This window comes from Xiphophorus couchianus, chromosome 3 (assembly GCF_001444195.1).
Source record: "Xiphophorus couchianus chromosome 3, X_couchianus-1.0, whole genome shotgun sequence".
NCBI classification, from domain to species: domain Eukaryota; kingdom Metazoa; phylum Chordata; class Actinopteri; order Cyprinodontiformes; family Poeciliidae; genus Xiphophorus; species Xiphophorus couchianus.
This window is the reverse complement of record NC_040230.1, coordinates 20,929,842-20,949,560: the sequence shown is the minus strand read 5'-3', so window position 1 is coordinate 20,949,560 and position 19,719 is coordinate 20,929,842. Positions and strand designations below refer to the sequence as shown.

Here is a 19,719-nt window from a genome sequence, read left to right as displayed (position 1 = left end):
TTACTGTTAACCGGACTGGTTTGGCTTGTTACACGCCCTCTAAGGCAGAGCATGTATCTCATTCACTGACAAAATCACGGAGGTTTTTATTTTTAAAGAAGGACTGTGGGAACAGCCGCCAATTTGTTGCGCCGTGACTGAAAAACTTCACAGGATGAGCGAACGGGAGGACGCAATATTTAAAACTACCGGTTGCAAGTGGCTGCTGCCAGTCAGTGGATACTTGGGCTTATCTCTGGACCAGGTAGGACAAATCGGACTTGAGTCAAACTTTATACATCAGAGGGACGTTTTTATGAATTAAAACTGACGACACAACATCAGTTCTCTTCTAATGTACGTCATGACGTGATATTTAATATATGGGCCGGAATCAAATCAAAACAGGTGCTGATCTGTCGAAATTAGGAAGCATAAATATCCAACCTCTTATCGCAGACTGACGTTACAGGTAATTATGGGGCATGCCTCCAGGTTTCCTTCATGGGCAGCCAGACACTAATAACATTAAAAACAAAAATACCATCAGTTTATTTTATTCTATTTTTTATGTAGTGTTATTATTTTCTCACCATATATCGTGGGTCGGGGCCCAGGAGTTAATATCAAAGACTGAAAGATATAATTACTTCAGGCATGTCCTCTCCTCTGTTTTATTCATGTCCAGTGTGATCCATAATCCTGACTCTTTGTAAAATGAATACATCTTAGATCTGGGATCTCCAACCAGTCTCCTTTTGTCTTCATATTGAATTAAATCTGTCTAGAGCTGCAAAACATAATTGACCCTTAAAAAAAAACAATTTTTTTCTTAGGGTTATGTTTTTTGTTGTCTAGTGAAGTTAAAGTCTAAAGTTAAGTGTGTTTAAAATTTGTAGGTTTTAGAACAAAGAATAAAAAACAACTTAATAGATGGATGGGTAGATGTCCTCCACAAGCCTGGTTCATCCTTAAAAACACAATTTCCAGATGCATGAAGCTGCCATGTTCATCTGGTAAAACAATTATATACAAATATAAACAACGTGGGTTAGTTCAGCCATCACGGGTTTACTACTATGGAAAAAGTTGTTTTCTGTGTCCTAGAGGAAAACACTTTGAGGTGAAATGTGTGCATGAATCCCAGAACCAAGACAAAGGACCTTGTGATGATGTCGGCTTTAGCTGGCTGGTTGGTGTCATCCAGACTAAAACCAGACTGGCTGGCATAATTAATTCTTAGAGTACATGTAAGTGGCCACATGTATTATTGTAAAGTAGACTTTTGATGGATAACCTATCCAATACATGCATCCAATGCATCTAAGATGATTTTTAATACAGTGATAATGATTTGGACTTGACATATTGTGCAGCCTCATTTTCAGGGGTTTATGATGAACCCCAATTTACTGGAGCATTTGACCACTCTAGACTCATTCTTTCATTTTTTTGAACCCCTCCCTCCCACCACTCCCAATCCAGGTGAACTTCCTGGCCTGCCAGCTGTTTGCTTTGCTTGCTGCCTTCTGGTTTCGTCTCTACCTCAGTCCTAACCATGCGAGCCCCATGGTCCGGCATGCTGTCGCCACGCTCCTAGGAATCGCTTTTCTCCTCTTCTGCTTCGGATGGTACGGTGTGACACTGTCCCACGCCGTCTCCCATTTATGTCCTTTTATTTACAAATCAGTCCATTCAAACATAATGATGTCATCATAAATACAGATCTGAAATTCAACACTTATAGTCAGTTTACATATCTCCTTTGATTGTGTGTGTTCTTTCCTGCAGGTATTCTACCCATATCCTCGCTGTGGTGGCTGTTAACTATTTTCTCATCATTAAAGCTGACATCAACAATGTACACAGGCAAGGGTTTTTCTTTATACCGCTAAGTGAACTTGTCAGGACTCACCTGTCTTGTGGTTTTAGGAAAACAGCGTATCTGGACCCGACAAACATGTCTAACTTGTCATTTCGACACATGGATGACAGATCTGCTTCCTAGAACTCCATTTTCAGAGTTGGTGTAACAGCCCTAGCTTTTAAGGTTCTTGTTGATTTCAGGTTAATCTTGTCAGACTAGATCAGTCCCTCCCAGAAACCAAACCAATTACAGGTGGGCTTACTTTGGACTTACAATGATGGCAATTATCTATCTTGCAGAAAATTGTTAGAGTTGTTTTTGTCTTGCTTGAACGAAACCACTTCCTTCTATGCATTCTGACAGTGCAGTCAGTCGCGTAATCCACCACGTCAGTCGCGTTGTCGTTAAAACCTCAAGCCAACAAGGAGCACGCCAGATGCAAGGCAGCCTGATATTCCTGACTAATAAGGACAGTCTGTGTGCAAAAATGTTTGTTTTTATGTGCTACATACATATTTTTCCATGCATCTGGCTGAATGGTTCTGCTGTTTACATTCCTCAAGCATTGTTTCAATCTTGTTTTCATGAACCAAGTCCTATGAATGAGGTAAGACAAGTTGTGTTATTTGCATGTGCAAGGAATTCCTGCCGGCAGAGTGGCAAAAAGATCAACTTTACACTGTTGACTCTATACAAAAGCTTTTGAAACCGAAAATTGAGCTTCCCCTTCACTGGTTCAAGATAAAGTGAAAGAATACATCAAGCCAAACTTTGAACTGCCGTTACATGTTCAATATTTCAGATTGTTTTTTAAGGTTGTGGAAAATGTATACATTTCCTATGATGGTTGCTTTTTTCTCTCTCCATACTTTTGGAGTTTTAAAACTTTTTATGTGACTGTGTATAAATTGCCACACAATCAAAGCTCTCCAGCTGAGTTTTATCATATATTTTTCTCATACAATAAAGATGGAGGTTTGTAGGTGCCTCACATACATGTTTCCTGTGACTTTGGCAATATTGCTCACTGGATTCCTCAAAAGGTTTAAAAACTGTGATTTCACCCCACTGTTTAAAAGGTGAAACTGCAGATGTAAGTTTTGGGGATTTAAAATATAAAAACCTCAGAACTTCTTGATCAAAGCTTTTCTTCACATGTTTTTGTTACACCGTCCATATCAATCAAACATAATTTTTATTTTGTAAAACATTTAGAAAACCACGCCTTCCTTTCACTTGACAGTTCTCTTTACTTTGTGGTGGGTTTAAAGTTTAAATCCCAAGAAAATGCACTGAAGTTTGTGATTGAAATGGGAAACTCACAGAAACTGTATGGTGTACTCATGTGGCAATCATCATATCCTATCCAGTAAGTTGTCAGAATTTCTTAATATTGCTCATAACTTCTTGAAAGCTTTATGAGCAAAAAAAAAACAACAAATTTCCAAGAAGTTTCAAAAAATACGCCAGCACTGAGAAATTGTGAGTCATCTAATGACTCACACGAGTCATTAGATGGTGAAAAACGCTTCAGTTACACCTATACTCATTCAACAAGGATATTCTGAATGGATTACTGCATTACTTATTTTTTCTCTCTCCCCTCACACACACCCACAGGTACTCCATGGTGACCGCTATGGGCTATCTGACAGCGTGCCACGTGAGCAGAGTCTTCATCTACAGCTACGGCATACTTTCCACGGACTTCTCCGGGTAAGGACAGAATAAATCCTCACCTGTGCTTCACCACGCCCACTCGATGACGGCGTGGTCGGAAGTTCGGTTGTAGAGCTGCTTCTTTGTTATCGGTTAACATTTCCAAACAGTGAGCTTCCACTGTTGCCACATCCTTGTGTCAATATAGCAACACTGATTTGAATACAACAGGAAGCGCTGCTCACAGGTGACACTGCCCACCCGGTTAACTGTACGTTAGTGTGGTTTTTTTTTTATTCTGCGTGTTTTCTTCGTTGTGTTCAGGAATGGAATCAAACAGGAAAGTGAGATCTGATTGCCTTTTACAGAAGATGGGAGCAGTGATCAAATCAATTCTTAATTGTATGAACCGGAGCTTTTAAGTTGGTTTCACATGAGTATTGTGAATTGGTCCAGTCCTGGATAAATACACGCATTCAACACAAAGCACACATTAGTTGGATTTAACATCAGTTCTGCATTATGTCATTTAAAACATTAACTCCAGCATTTTCAGCATACTGTTACTTTATTTGTTTGATTGAATGAAGGGAATAGCGTACTGTGTTCCCCAGTCTTTTTGTTTAGTTGCACTGTGGATGAAGTAGTTGGCAGCTTCACTTGTCCTCCATGTGACTTTGCTTCCAGTCAGGCCTGTGAGCCAGATTGTCCTGCAGTCACATATTGAATTAGGGATCTAACTCAGTGTCAGGCTTTTTTTAATAGCCAGTATGGAAATCTTGACATGTATCCACTGCCTGTCCAGATGTTCAGACATGAACAGACATGAACACATGTTCATGTGTTAGAATGGCCTAATCAGAGTCCTATCCTTTATCCAACTAAAAATATTTGGCAAAGCAATCAAATTGATCTTCATTGTTTAAAAAAACAAAAACATAGTTTATAGATAAGCATCTGTTAGTGAAGCACCCAAAAAGACCCAAAATGTGGCATTGACTCAGTGACACTGAAAACAAATGCATGCCACACATTTCAGATTTTTAATTGTAACAAAAAAAATGTCCTTTCCACTCGTCTACTATAAACTATTTAGTTTTGGTCCCACTGAAATACATAAAATCTTGAATGTGCTAAAGGTGTAAAAGGTTAATACCTGTACAAAGCGCAGTGAAATAAATTCGTTATGTTGTGTTTGTCTACGTTAGTGTTTTCTGCAGGGAGAAATTGTGTTTGATTTGGATTCACCTCCCAAGTTTGAGCAGACAACTATTTGCTCATGGACTTTTCCATATGCTAATAATTGTACAGTCTGCAGGTAAAACCCAGACTGTGGGCCACAGCAGTGGAGCAGAGAGCATGCTGCTGGGTGGGACTCTGATAATGTTTCTTTTACAGCCCCTCTCGACCAACTCCTGATGAGCTGTCACTGCCAGCTACATGGCCTGCCTCCTTCCTTCTACAGCTTTCCATGCACACAATGCAGTCCACTCAGAGAGAGGAATGAGAGTGTGTTTAAGGGTGTGTTTGTGCGTCAGGGGGGAGAGAGATGTAGTGTACAGTGAATGTGTGTTTGTGAATAACATGGTACCACATTCCTGTGTGTATGTGAACAAAGCAGAAGGTGTTGGAAAACTGAAGTCTTGGACATATAGCAACTGAAGCTGAGAGCAGAAAACACAGTTGTTCTGGTGCTGTAGAAACTTTAGAATGTGCTTTTTCACATTCAAGCTAAAAAGTGAAGGTAGATGCTTCAGCCAAACTCCGGGGCTCAGAATAAATGGCAGTGGATTAATAAGTGACCCGATTTGCCTCTGCTGGAACAGGACACATCAATTCACCAGAGAAGGCACTCTCTGTAGCCTGCCACAGCAAACTCCAGCTGAGAGAGTGCTTCAGTATCAGAAAATTACACTCTATCAGAACAAAATCCTGCTGTAAAGGCAGCCACACTGTTATGATTTCTGTCTTTTGAGTTATGCTGTTATTTTGTGTACTTTTGCTGATGTGTAAGAGCAGGATTCCAAAATTTCCCACAGAATCATAGAATTAAACAGTGATATGATCCCCCTGCTCACGAGATAAATGTGTTGTTTTGTTATAAAATTGTCTTGGGCTGAAGTTGTAGTTGTAAAATGGCCAACATAAACATCAGGATCTTCTTACGGCCAGGCTCTGCCTCTGCAGTTCTCACAGTTTACACCAAATAATGATTTAAACAATGCTTCATAATTGTAAAAGTTGACTTCACTGACAAGTCAGTGCATAGATGTAATGAGGTTCAAAGCCTGTCATAGTACATCTGCTGTATGTAATTCCAGTGCCTTCTTGTTGAGTAGATACTAATGTGGCTGATTTGTTTTCCTTCAACTCCAAGTACTCTGTGTATCAAAGTTAGGGCCTGCTACATTTACTTGTAACCCTGCTTTAAAAATAAACTAATCTTTAGCTGTGGTAACACTTTAAAACGGTTTTATTCAGTTTACTGGGATGTATTTGTATTTAAAATGTTCAGACAGGTAAACAGGCCCACAGCATCACAGATCCTTCCTCTTATCCAACAGTAGGTATGTGGTGTTTTTCCACATTTTTTGTTTCATGTCAAAGCAGACATTTCTAGTTAAATCTTAAGAGTTTAAGAAGCTCCATATATTTACATTTGTGATAGCAACATAAGGTTTGTTTTCTAGCATCACTCTAAAACAGCTGTTTGGCATGTAGATAGTGTCTGATGGTTGTTATGGAGACTAGGTAACCCGATCGACTTTTTATGACAGCTGTCCAACTGGGAAATTTGGGGATTTTTTTCAACATACCTTCTCATCATGCTTACTGTTCTGTGTCCAATGGTCCATAGTGTTAGGTTGGCACTCCAGACAGATTCTCTGTCCATCACAGGTCAAAGTAGAAGCACAGTTAAATCTATTTAAAGACATACTAACTATTATGCCACATGTGTTTTTATACCATTTTAACTCTAACCCAACCAAATTAGAGGTTGACATTTTCTAGAATGTTCAGTCTAAGAGGATACCACTGAAAGATTAATATTTTTTAAACCTTTCACACAGCTTGTTTGTGTAAAAGGACTGTATCTTTATGTGATCTGCATTATTTAGATGTTTTACACTTTTGGCAGCATTCCTGCAATTTTCTTTTTGAGCCTATTTTCTATATTATGCAGTTGTCTTTAGATTTTTCAAAGCTGCTTTGATATATATTTTTTTCCTCCTGCCACCCAGATGTAAAACCAGTCATCCTGGCCCATTCAGCGCAGTATTTCACCATTTATTTCCCAGGTTTTAACACTGCATACAATTCTGTTCATCTTTTGCTCGGTCTGTGTTTCTATGTAATTTTATGTCTATGTTTTCATGTAATTTGTAAACTGTATTTCACAAGCTGCTTTAGAAGTGACTGAATCTCCAGAACCTAATTTATTAATATACTGGTGCTCCTCCTTTTTCTGAATAGACCTCTGATGATTGTAACCCAGAAGATAACCATGCTGGCTTTCCATCTGCACGACGGTAAGACATCCGAATATATCCACAAAAATACAAACAGGAGCTCGACAAATGCTGGACAGACATGTTTTAAGTCGGCAAAAAACTCCATGGATAATAACTTTGGAGCTGTTTGAAACAGGAAAAGACATATTTGTGATGTTAGCAATAATTTAATTCTAATTTGAATGTGGCTACAGTTTATGACGGAGTGAAGCACGGATTTAGATTTGTGTTATTTTATTATTTCAGGGATGTGTAAGAAAAGTGAACAGCTGACATTGGAGCAGAAGCATGTGGCTATACGGTAGGTTTTTCACAAAAGATCGTTTCAGTTGCTCTTGCACACACTCTCTTGTCAAGCATCAATGAAAACAATAGGAAGGTGATCTGTTTTTTAAAAACTAGAGGATTGTATCTGAACTAACACCTTGTTAAAAGAATAAAAAACTTTTTTTTTTTCCTTTAGCAGCCAAGGACAATGACATGGCCGTGAAATCATGGTGAATAGCTTGTTCTTAAAAGCAGCATGCTGGAAACCTAGAACAGAGACATCATTTTGCATGAAACATTTGACGTTTTTCTGCATGTGAAATGACTGAACCACGCATGCCAATTACATAAAAACCAAGTAAAACCCCCCAAAATAACTCGAAACATAAAGTGTTCCAATCACATGCATCTTCAGTTTTTGTTACTTTCTACAATTTACAACCTGACCTTAATTCTATTTTAATGTGACCTCTGTGACCAGCAAGTAGACTGTTGTGCTATCTGAAGTGTGCCAGTGTAAGTTCAGTTCACTTTGCGATTGTTTTTGTTTTTATTTGAAAGCAGCATGCACTTCGCATTTCACACTCGAGCTGAAGAAAATTCATTAGGCATTTCAAAAACTATCCCATCAACCTTTAACTGTTTCACCTACTGGCATGTTGTGGAGATTTTACGTGACAGACCAACACAAAGTAATTCATAACTGAGAAGTGGAAGGAAAATGTTGATGCCGACATGTGATGGACATTAAATTCTGCAGACTGTTGTGCGTTTTTGTATTTTTGTGTGCGGAAATGCTCACGTAGCACATGTATTATTATAATAGTACTTGCGCAGCATTTGACCTAAAGTGCAAAGTTAAAACATAAGCAGATTATCTGCCTAGATTTTTTTTTTTTTTTTAGATTTTTAGGAAAATATAATTTACTTCAATTGAATTTGCTTTCCCTGCAGTGTGAGGCCGTCTCTTATCGAGTATCTGAGTTACAATCTGAACTTCCTGAGTGTCTTGGTCGGGCCCTGCAGCAACTACAAGGACTACATCGATTTCATAGAGGGCAAACACATCAGCTGGAGGCTAAAGCAGCACTCTGGAACATGTAACGGGCAAAATGGTTATGACAAGACGCCCGACCCATCTCCTCTTGTAAGCTCATTAACCCATATTTGACTGGCAGCCTGCTGTTGTAGCGTGAGAAAGTGTTGCTGAAATGTAAACTGAGAAAAATATTTGTTTGTTGATTTGCAATGTTTTTCCATTTAATTTTAGGAATTAAAAAAATAGAGATTTGTCTTCGTATTCTTCCATAACCAGCTATTTTTTTGTTTTTTATCAGTGCAGTGTCTTTGTTTAATATTACTTTTCACATCAAACTTTGTTGTGTTTCACCCAGTATGACATGAAGAACAAACACATTATTCTGTCAGCACATTATACATTAGTTTTTCAGAAAACAATAAGAAATAAACTTTAGGTGTAAAGGTGAAATCCTGGACCTACATTTTTTCCCCCCTTTTTTTTCCAGAACGCTGTCTGTCGAAAGCTGCTGGTCTGCTGCGGCTGCATGTTCTTCTTCCTCGTCATCACTCGGTCGTTGCCGATTATTTACAACGTAGACGACCACTTTGTTGGCCACGCCTCCTTCCTCAGCAGGCTCACCTACGCGTTCTTCTCCATACAAGCAGCGAGACCCAAGTTCTACTTTGCCTGGACGCTTGGTAAGCTCTGCACCGCCTCTGGAGTGAACAGGGATTTAAATCTGAAACATAGTGAGTAATATTATTGTTTATTTGAAAACTGTTCTGGCAGCTTAGGCTTCACAGTAGTTGGAACAGTAGTGTATCCTTTCTTCTCCTAACAGCATTGTTTGATAGGTAGTTTTATTTCTTAATCCTTAATTATTTCACAAATATGTTTGTATGTGTTTTCAGCTGATGCAGTAAACAATGCAGCAGGTTATGGTTTCCTGGGGATGGATGGGAGTGGAAAACCCTGCTGGGATCTCATCTCCAATCTCAACATCATAGGGATTGAGGTACCCTGGGTTTTTAGTACCACATTCCATCTTTTCATTATTTAATGTGTGATGATGATGATACAACTTGTTAATTCGGTAACGTTTTGAACATAAGAATTGGTTTCAGGAGTTTTAGGAGGGTTATGTTGAATAATCCATGGAAGGTCAAATTAATAAACGTAGATTCAAATATATGCATCTTAAACTCTGACACTTTATGGTGTAATCAAGTAGTCTCTGGCAAAATTCTGGCTGATTGTTTGGGCTCTCTTCTCAGAAACAGTGGAGCTCATTTAACTCTGGCATTGTTCTGGCACAGACTGAGCTTTTGGCCTTTGGAAGGTAGTTTTTATGCAGGTTTGGGATCACTGTGCTGTGCAATTCTGCCCTAGTGTTTGCTGTTTGACCCAAAAAGCCACCCTCAGTGGAAATGAAATTGGCAATGGTGTTTAGGAATAAGTCATCATACACCAACTGCATTGATGAAAACCCCTCAAATCGACAGATGGATGGTTGGAACTTGGACACCGTTGTGTGTTCCAGCAGGACAATGATCCGAAACACAGATGTAAACTGGTTTTAGGAACAAAAAGCTTCTGGAATAGCCAGGAGCTCAAATATGAGGGCTCTGTGTCTGTTCCAAGGAAGCAACATATTGAAGCTCTGCTAATTCTGATGAAAAGTGGTCAAACATTCAATCAGAATGATTCTTGACGTTTGTTAAGGACTACAGTGACATCTGGTTTCTCTGCAACCTGCTAAGGGATGGCTATCCAAAGGTTAGCAGAGGTTCATGGATATATTTGATGATTTTTGTGTCATTTTCACACTGTTTAGACTAATTTATTGTTTAAAAACACTGAAGTTGTATGATGAACCAGAAGCCTCAAATGGATCAATTAAAGTGCAACATGAACACAATATTGATGCTGATTCTTTTCAGACAGCAACCAGCTTTAAGACCTTCATAGACAACTGGAATATTCAAACAGGGATTTGGCTCAAAACGTGAGTACAGATGATAATAACACTCACACCCATTCACACTCTTCAAAGACAGAACCTAGAATAGATGTTCACTTAAGATGTGCATCTCACGTTCTACCTGTTTTTCAGGGTGTGTTATGACCGAGCTGCCAAACACCGCTTGGCATTGACTTTCATCCTGTCTGCCTTGTGGCACGGTGTTTATCCAGGCTACTACTTCACCTTCATCACTGCTATTCCCATTACCATAGCAGCAAGGGCTGTAAGTAAACCTCCTTCTCTGGAATTTCAACACTGAAAGCTAAAAGAAATGAGCTACCAGAAAATTAACTTATCCTTAATTTTTTTTTAAATCTGTCTCTCTGCACCAGATACGGAGGTCTATTAGGCACTACTTCATCGGCTCCAGAGACCTGAAGCTCGGTTATGACATTGTAACTTGGGCAGCGACCCAACTAGCCATCTGCTACACTGTCATGCCTTTTCTCCTCCTTTCAGTAGAACACACTATAGTTTACTACAGGTAGGTGCTCCTTGCTGCTGCAGAGCTTCTCTCTGAATCAACAGTGCCTTGAAAAATGATTCCCCTATTGAACCTTTCCACATTTTTGCACACAGGAAAAATATTTAAAAGTGTGCCATACCTATGAACTCTGACCAGCTTCTCTATCCTCATTTACCAAAAAAGCATGATGCTTCTGTGAAGTCATTGTTGCCTTCACAGAACGCCCGGTCTCGCGTTCAAATGTATTTCACTGCATTTTAACTATATTTAACAAGTAGATAACGTCTGATGGCAACTGATTGCACTGGAGTTTGTTTAGTGGGAGCAGAGACAGTGGGTCAGAATACATATGCATCCCACAGCAGTCAGATCTGTATCTGTAAACATTTGGAAAAGTCCAAGCATGAAAGTAAACGCCTGTCTTTGCACGCATTGCATATCTGAGAATTTGTTGGGGTTTTTTTTACAAAAGGATGGGGAAAAAGTCTGTAATTTGTTTCTAAATTATTCAAAAACATGATGTGCTTGAAATTCAGTTTCTGTAAAGTTTGGCCAAACTGTTTGGTATATGCAGTTTCAGACGCATGGATTCATTTGGTGGCTTTTCATGGTGTAGAGCAGGGGTCTCAAACACCAGTCCTCGAGGGCCGCTGTCCTGCAGTTTTTAGATGTGCCACAGGTACAAAACACTGGAATGAAATGGCTTAATTACCTCCTCCTTGTGTAGATCAGTTCTCCAGAGCCTTAATGACCTAATTAATCTATTCAAGTGTGATGCAGCAGAGGCACATCTAAAAGTTTCAGGACACAGACCCTTGAGGACTGGAGTTTGACACCTGTGGTGTAGAGACTAATTTTTGTAGCAATGTTACTTTATATCTTCTAAATCAGAGTTCCAGTGCCTCTTAGGAATTTTCAACAGTGGCTCTGAAAAAGTTTGATTAAAACTGATAAAGAAACAAATGCAGGTTTTAGATACTTTTCAGTTTTTACATGGAATAATTATGTTTCATTTCTACCGCAGAATGATACTGAAAGTATCATTTTTCTTTTGATCTGTTTTTCTTGCTATTGGGATGGAAACCATGTGCAAATATCATCGTCCCATTTAAGAAGATGTAGCTTTTAGAAAACGTTAGATGTCTTTCTTTATTTTAAAATCTAAAAGTAGGAATGAAATATCCATCCATCCATTTTCTTCCGCTTATCCGGGGTCGCGTCACGGGGGTAGCAGCTTAAGAAGCTGCTAGGAATGAAATATGTCTTTAAAAATGACAACACATTTCCTGTGTGGTCGATATTTATCAAAAATCATAAGTTTTCTCTTTTTTAGAAAAGGTCATGTAACATTTACATCTCTAAACCAGTTTTATTTAGCTTTACTGAGGAAAAAAAAATTCTTTTGATTGAAAATATTGTTCTAAGTGATCAACCTTTCTGCTCACACGCCGGATAAATGCTAATATTTGACGAGTCATACACAGTTTCCTTTTTTTCCTTTTCCCCCAGATCTATGTACTTCCACGTCCACATCATCAGTATTCTGGCTGCAGTCGTCCTGCATCAGAAACATAAACCCAGAGAACCCTCTGCCACCAACAAACCGTCTCCCCCCGCCTCCTCCTCTTCCTCAGCAGCTGCGTGCTCAGCTCAGTGCCAGCCTGTTCACTCCAACAATAACGGCAAAGTAAACTGAAAGTCCCGTCCTCACGAGGTTTTTTTAACCAGGCTCGGATCTTCCTAGGAGTGTGTTCTGCCTGCTCAAAGTGTGAAAAGTATATGCTATTTATTATTTTTGCTGCAATACAGACGATTGAGGCTGCATCCCTGATGTACGCAATAAGACCCTTCAGCCATGTTGGAGGACTGGGAGAAGCTCGGAGACCGTAAGGGCAAAGCGAAAGCTGAAGGAATATTTCTCCGATGCCACCTCTGCCACAGCGACTGCCTTCCCTCCCGAATCCCTCCTGCCCTCTCCACCCACCTCGACACCAGCGCGCCTACTTCAACCGCAAAAACACAGAGGTGGAAAGAGAAACGGAGCTCTCTTTCCTCTCGGTCCATTCTATCCCTCCATCCCCCTTCGACTGGTGGGACGGGAGCCAGCGCAGTGGGAGAGTGGCAAATACCAGAACCTGCACACACACACAGACTCATCTATAAACGGACACGAGGAAGCAAATATGCACATGCTCCTCCGACATGCTTGCACTTGGTCACACTCTGAAGGCACACAAAGGCCGCCCTTGTGAGTTCACAAAAGAGCGTGCAAAGAGGGCAACAGGGCTGTGGCCGCTACGCCTACTTTACTTTACCCAGAAGATGTTGTAGATTTGTGCGGGTGAGTGTGAGTGAATGGCGATTTGGCCAAAGTCACATGCCAACAGCTTCTGTCAGCGACAATGTGGGTCAGTATTACTCTCACTGCCTATAGACTGGGATGAAAACTACAGGAAATACTCAATGCAACACAATTCTGTATGTAAGTCGGTAAATTAGGAACTTGGGGGTTTTTTGTTGCCGCAGCAAACATGACTAGAAAAGTTGATGCATATCTGAAACAGGAGATTTAATTGTGAATCACTGGGTTAATGAATGTGATTTATCCCTTTAGGTTGCATCTCTTTCTGTTCAGAAGTAGTGTGAATTTAATAGTGACATCGTTCTTAACGTGCCTATCATGCGTTCGGGGCTGGATACCTGTAACTATGATAGAAAGGAACTGGATAGAAAGTTGGGTTAAACTAGAAGAGACGTGCTAAGACTTTTTATGGCCAGGCCGTAAACACTAGGCTCCAAGAAATGGACAATACGGAAAAGAGGACAGTTTGCTTTTAAACTGATTTTCCCTGGTAGGACATGCCAATTGAACAGAGACATCTGGTGGCTGGTGGCACCATCTAGTCTGATCTTAATTAAACAGTAAGAGGATTTTAGCTGAAACGGACGAAGCACAGTTCTTTAAGCGCACTTCACCTGCTAGGAATCCTAAAAATGTGTAATTCTTAAATTAATGTTCGATTTGTTTGTGTTCTGCTTCCACTTTGGCACATTTGAAACCTCGGTTTGTGTTTTGATCACAGAGGAGTTATGAGTTTGGCACTGGGGATGTGTTTGGTCCTAGTAGATCTCTGTATGACAAGAATAAAACAAAAGTGCCTTATTCCTGCTATATGGGAACTCTTGTATGACGCGATTTGCTTTTGAACAACTTTTTACCCTTTGGGCAGATGTGCATTGTGGTTGTCCTTGTTTTTGCCTGATTTAATGACTGATTTTCCCTTCTTACCCCCCTTTATGTATACATCTTTAGAGCCGAGGACTAAAAATTGATGTGTGTTTCTAAGCATCCTGTTTCCAGTAAGAACGATCTGGACAGGTCCCTCTTTCCGCCGCCCAGTAAAATCAATGATGCAGGGAATCATGGAAATTCTGGGGCGGGATAAAATTTGAACAGCCTAGCACGATTCATCCCTGGTGTCAGCAGCAAGCAGTGGGAGCCAACTCTCTGCTTCCTGCACTTTCATGAAGCAATAGAAAACATGTTTGAGGTGTGACTGACAGGTTTTATATATTATTTTTTAATCTGGTGAAACTCCTCCTCTCTAATGCTCTGCTCTCTGCTCCAATCAAATCAAGATTTGCATTAAAAGAATAAACCCTGCAGGGGAAATATATTCAACATTTTTAACTAAGGTTTAAATGTAATGGCTGAAAAAAAAATCTATTCGGTTTCTTATTAAATGTCTTCGGTATATTAATAGTAATGATAATAACAATATTGATTATGTTAATCTTTAAATGCACATCAGTGCCCCGGACAGTTTATGAAGTTGCACCGATTGTGGTTTTCTGTGAGAGTTTTTAATATTTAGACGTTGGTCTGGTGATAGTGTTAAAGGCTGATTGCATGCAGACTCATTTGAGAAATGCCGGGCATGTAAGATGAAGCTTTCCCCGAGCATGGCAACTTTTATGTTTATTGTTGCTAAAAATGACACCGTGCTGTTTTGTCTACATGTGGGTGAAGCAAGACTGGAGCAGGGAAAGGTGTGGCACATATACAATATGAGTGCGTTGTCAGAATGAGCAGCTATTTGAATGATTTAACACTGTTAATGAAGATCTGTTTTGTTTGCAGACTTCTTATCTGTATGCACTGACTGTCTGTCGATTGGTTTTATTTTCTCATGGCGCCGCTGCTCCATTTTAGTATTGTTTGTTTAGAGGAGAGTGAGTGGTTAAACATTATTCTTAAAGTGAAATAAAGTTTCAGTGAACAACGAAAATAAGCATCATTTTGTATCGTCTCCATTTCAGCACAAAGTCGAAATCCTCTCCACACATTGCTTCTCCCAAGCCGGTAGCCTCCCATGATATCCTCAGGGTGGCTCCCTCCCCGTCCCTTGTGTCGCTTCTCTTTCCCTCTTTGAAACTGTCTTGGGTAGGTGTGTGTTTGATGTGTGGGTGTGGGCACGTGTGTGCTGTGGTTTGATCTTCCCTGCGCTTATAGAAATCTCAAAACGACCAGAGAAAACACAGAGGAGTAATCACAACAACAAGCATGATCATTTCGTTTTAAAACTACTGCATTACAAAGCTAAATAATTATTATTTAATAGAAAAATGTATACAGTAAAACAAGACTTTATAGATAAAGCGTTTATTCTCTGTGCAAGAAAGCCCATCAGATTAAAAACAAAACAAACTAAGCTGCCTCGATTAATCTAAAATAAGCATCAAGCTGGATAATTAAGTGTGTGTGTCTGTATTAATAGTACGATCTGTTTTAGAAGCCAGATTTTCAATGTTGCTTGGGTAGCTGTGTGATAAAAACCGCTGTCAAGTAGAATAACAAACAAGTTGAAATGCGAACCATTAAGACTCTACCTTGATCTGGCAAAACAGATCAATCTTTTTATCTTTATTTGCTTCTGTATTAAATAAACACTCTCACATGGTAGCTACCAACAGCATATTGGCACCCAGGCAAGATATTTTCACCCTTTTTCCAACTTTGACAAAGTGCTGAGAGGTTGCATTTGTAACCAGTAAAACCAAGTCTTACATTAATATGGGTCATGAGCTAGGGCAGTGATTCCCAAAGTGTGGGGTGCGCCCCGTAGGGGGGGCGTGGGAAGCGGCATGGATGAATGAAAAAAAAAAAAAGTTACACAAAAGTGTTTCACTGTGAAGATGGTTTGTAGTGTGTTTTGTTGCAAACTGAAGTGTGAAATAAACTTCAGTGGAGTTTGAAAACAAAATATGTGTATAGGTTTATGTCTGGTTGGTGCCCAGTTGATTTTATTTTTTAGGGGGGATTTTATTGCAATCCATAGAGGGGCCCAGAAAATCTTTAGGAACCACTGAGCTAGGTAATTAAACTGGCATGAGAACTTCCATGTCCTGGACCTGGAGTCTCTAAATACAGCAAAACTAGTCTCTCTTCTGTTTGGCCAGTTTGATTGGTCAATGTCCAATCAGTTCTAGAAGATTATCAAAACCTGTACTCCTTACTGGTGCTTTACTTGAAAATTTGTGCTTTTGAATGCGAATGGATAAAATCTGTACTCATACATCATCTTGATCAACTTAGAGACTCAAATTTTTGTCTTATTGTATAATTTCCCCCTCTTAATCATATTTTCTTTGTCCCTGGGACAGGATCAAGAACAGAACTCACCAGGTAAAGAAATTGATGGATTGATATTTTTCTTTTAATACATATATACACAGCAGACTTTACAGGGGAACCTTGGACATGTAAGATACGTCATCTTAACAGAAATAAACAATTTGTATGAAAAGCTATAAAATAATGTAATCACATCTCATGTGCTTGAAAATATTTCCACTGCCCAAAATAAAATAAAATATTTAATCAGGGTTATGCAAAAATCTTCTCTTTAAAGTAAAGTAACGGGAACTGTTACAGAATTTTCTGAAATTAAATTGTAATGTAAGAAAATATTTTCAGCCAAATTCATTACCTTCTTTTATGGTTTACTGAAAAAAGGCATCATCCTCAGGCCATTAGACCAACCAGAAAAACATGTAGTTTAAGTTTAAAACCAAACATTTCAGAGTCAACAAGTCCACTAAGTCAGCCAGCGCACAACATAAAACAAAAATATTATTTTCTAACATGCATCATTAGTGCAGCCATTAACCACTGTGCTGTCTTTTTTTTTTTTTTTTGTTCTTGCTTGATACAACATTTTGGCTCATTTTAAACTAAAAATACCATATTTTAAAATGATGTACACAATCAGGGGCCACAAAAAGTATGGAGCAAAAACTCACTCCGTTACATGTTAGAGTTCTGGCCGATTAAATTCCCTCATCATTCATATCTCACTACCAACCCGAGAAGATACACACTTATCTACGCATGCAAAATGGGAATATATAAACTACATAAATATTTATATTTCTCTGTACATTTTGTCTATTCTTATAACTTGTCAGGATTTGCATTATACACACAGTACAAAGCTGAAACAGTCATATACACTGACTGAGTGTTTTTGTTTTTTTTAAGACAGCATTTAGTCCGTTCAATCAAGCAAGGGCTGCAACACAGAGCAGCCAGCTCAAATCTCCTCCTGCTTAGAAGAAAAAGGCATTTTGTGCATGAATACTCTAGATTCTGGATGTATTTTTTTTTCTTCCAGGAAAGAATAACACAATATAAATATTTAAAGAAAAATAAATAAAGTTTTTAGCAGAACTACTGTGCTGTATGAAAGTATTTACCCCCTTACAAATAGCTTCAAATATCTTCTCGTTTGGTCAAATTATTTATATCCAGTCACATTTTGAGGGATATAAATATTTGGATGCTACCGCATCCAAATCTGGTTAATATTGGTACTTTGACTAGGCTATTCCAGAATTGTCCTTTTGTTTCTTTTTTTGCTTGTTTTATTTTTGAGTGGTTCTAAAGTGGACCTGCTGATGTGCTTTGGATAAATACCCCGCTACATAAAATTAAAATTTGTTTTATCTCAAGGCTACAAATCAATGGCCTGACATTCTCTGTCAATATTCTATAGACAGTAAGGAAAAATCTTCTATTCTGGTCCACCATCCGGCGTCTCAGGGGGGGGAAGCGGTGCAGCACCAACACTGTTTATAGTGGGGATGGTGTGCTGCTGACCTCGACTCGGGACGTTGTGGGCCGGTGGGCAGAGTACTTCGAAGACCTCCTCAATCCCACCAACATGCCTTCCACTGAGGAAGCGGAGCCTGGGGACTCTGGGTTGGGCTCTCCAATCTCTGGGGACCAGGTCGCCGAGGTGGTTAAAAAGCTCCTCGGTGGCAAGGCCCCGGGGGTGGATGAGATCCGCCCGGAGTTCCTTAAGGCTCTGGATGTTGTAGGGTTGTGTTGGTTGACGCGACTCTGCAATATCGCATGGACATCGGGGGCAGTTCCCCTGGATTGGCAGACTGGGGTGGTGGTCCCCCTGTTCAAAAAGGGGGACCGGAGGGTGTGCTCCAATTATAGAGGGGTCACACTCTTAAGCCTCCCTGGCAAGGTCTATTCAGGGGTCCTGGAGAGGAGGGTCCGTCGGATAGTCGAACCTCGGATTCAGAAAGAGCAGTGTGGTTTCCGTCCTGGTCGTGGAACACTGGACCAGCTCTACACCCTCGGCAGGGTCCTGGAGGGTGCATGGGAGTTCGCCCAACCAGTCTACATGTGTTTTGTGGACTTGGAGAAGGCGTTCGACCGTGTCCCTCGGGGAGCCCTGTGGGGGGTTCTCCGGGAGTATGGGGTACCGGGCCCTTTGATACGGGCTGTCAGGTCCCTGTATGACCGGTGTCAGAGTCTGGTCCGCATTGCCGGCAGTAAATCGGGCTCGTTTCCGGTGAGAGTTGGACTCCGCCAGGGCTGCCCTTTGTCACCGATTCTGTTCATCACTTTCATGGACAGAATTTCTAGGCGCAGCCAAGGTGTTGAGGGGATCCGATTTGGTGGTCTTAGGATCTCATCTCTGCTTTTCGCAGACGATGTGGTCCTTTTGGCTTCATCAGATCGTGATCTGCAGCTCTCGCTGGAGCGGTTCGCAGCCGAGTGTGAAGCGGCCAGGATGGGGATCAGTGCCTCCAAATCCGAGGCCATGGTCTTGAGCCGGAAAAGGGTAGAGTGCCTTCTCCGGGTCAGGGGGGGTGTCCTGCCCCAAGTGGAGGAGTTTAAGTATCTCGGGATCTTGTTCACAAATGGGGGAAGAAGGGAGCGGGAGATCGACAGGCGGATTGGCGCAGCGTCTGCTGTCAAGCGGGCGCTGTACCGGTCCGTCGTGGTGAAGAGAGAGCTGAGCCAAAAAGCGAAGCTCTCGATTTACCGGTCGATCTACGTTCCCACCCTCATCTATGGTCATGAGCTTTGGGTCATGACCGAAAGAACGAGATCGCGGATACAAGCGGCCGAAATGGGTTTTCTCCGTAGGGTGGCTGGGCTCTCCCTTAGAGATAGGGTGAGAAGCTCAGCCATCCGGGAGGGACTCAGAGTAGAGCCGCTGCTCCTTCACATCGAGAGGAGCCAGTTGAGGTGGCTTGGGCATCTGGTCAGGATGCCTCCTGGACGCCTCCCTGGTGAGGTGTTCCGGGCACGTCCCACCGGGAGGAGGCCCCGAGGAAGACCCAGGACACGCTGGAGAGACTATGTCTCTCGGCTGGCCTGGGAACGCCTCGGGATTCCCCTGGAAGAGCTAGAAGAAGTGGCCGGGGAGAGGGAAGTCTGGGCCTCCCTTCTGAAGCTGCTACCCCCGCGACCCGACCTCGGATAAGCGGAAGAAGATGGATGGATGGATGGATGGATGATAGTAAGGGGGAAAAAATCCTGGTTCCATTAATTGCAGCACGCTGCCCAGTTCCTGAAGCAGCAATGCAGCCCCAGACCATCACACTACCATCCTTAACTTT

At 40.9% G+C, this 19,719-nt stretch overlaps 1 protein-coding gene across 1 annotated transcript; it reads left to right on the top strand.

The window, feature by feature from the left end:
- Positions 1 to 15,080, top strand: mboat1 (membrane bound O-acyltransferase domain containing 1). Its single transcript, XM_028012963.1, has 13 exons — positions 1 to 244; positions 1,465 to 1,610; positions 1,771 to 1,848; positions 3,467 to 3,562; positions 6,980 to 7,035; positions 7,264 to 7,318; positions 8,239 to 8,431; positions 8,811 to 9,003; positions 9,217 to 9,320; positions 10,246 to 10,310; positions 10,419 to 10,551; positions 10,661 to 10,812; positions 12,304 to 15,080. The coding sequence occupies exons 1-13, from the start codon at positions 155 to 157 to the stop codon at positions 12,488 to 12,490; spliced, it is 1,548 nt and encodes a 515-aa protein (XP_027868764.1). The 5' UTR covers positions 1 to 154; the 3' UTR covers positions 12,491 to 15,080.
- Positions 15,081 to 19,719: the final 4,639 nt, after the last annotated feature.

Excerpts from the sequence above, each read along its gene's own strand:
- mboat1 (XM_028012963.1), top strand. The coding sequence starts at position 155 with ATGAGCGAACGGGAGGACGCAATATTTAAAACTACCGGTTGCAAGTGG. Across the intron at positions 9,004-9,216 it reads CTACTTTGCCTGGACGCTTG|CTGATGCAGTAAACAATGCA; the intron begins GTAAGCTCTGCA and ends ATGTGTTTTCAG. Across the intron at positions 10,552-10,660 it reads TTACCATAGCAGCAAGGGCT|ATACGGAGGTCTATTAGGCA; the intron begins GTAAGTAAACCT and ends TCTCTGCACCAG.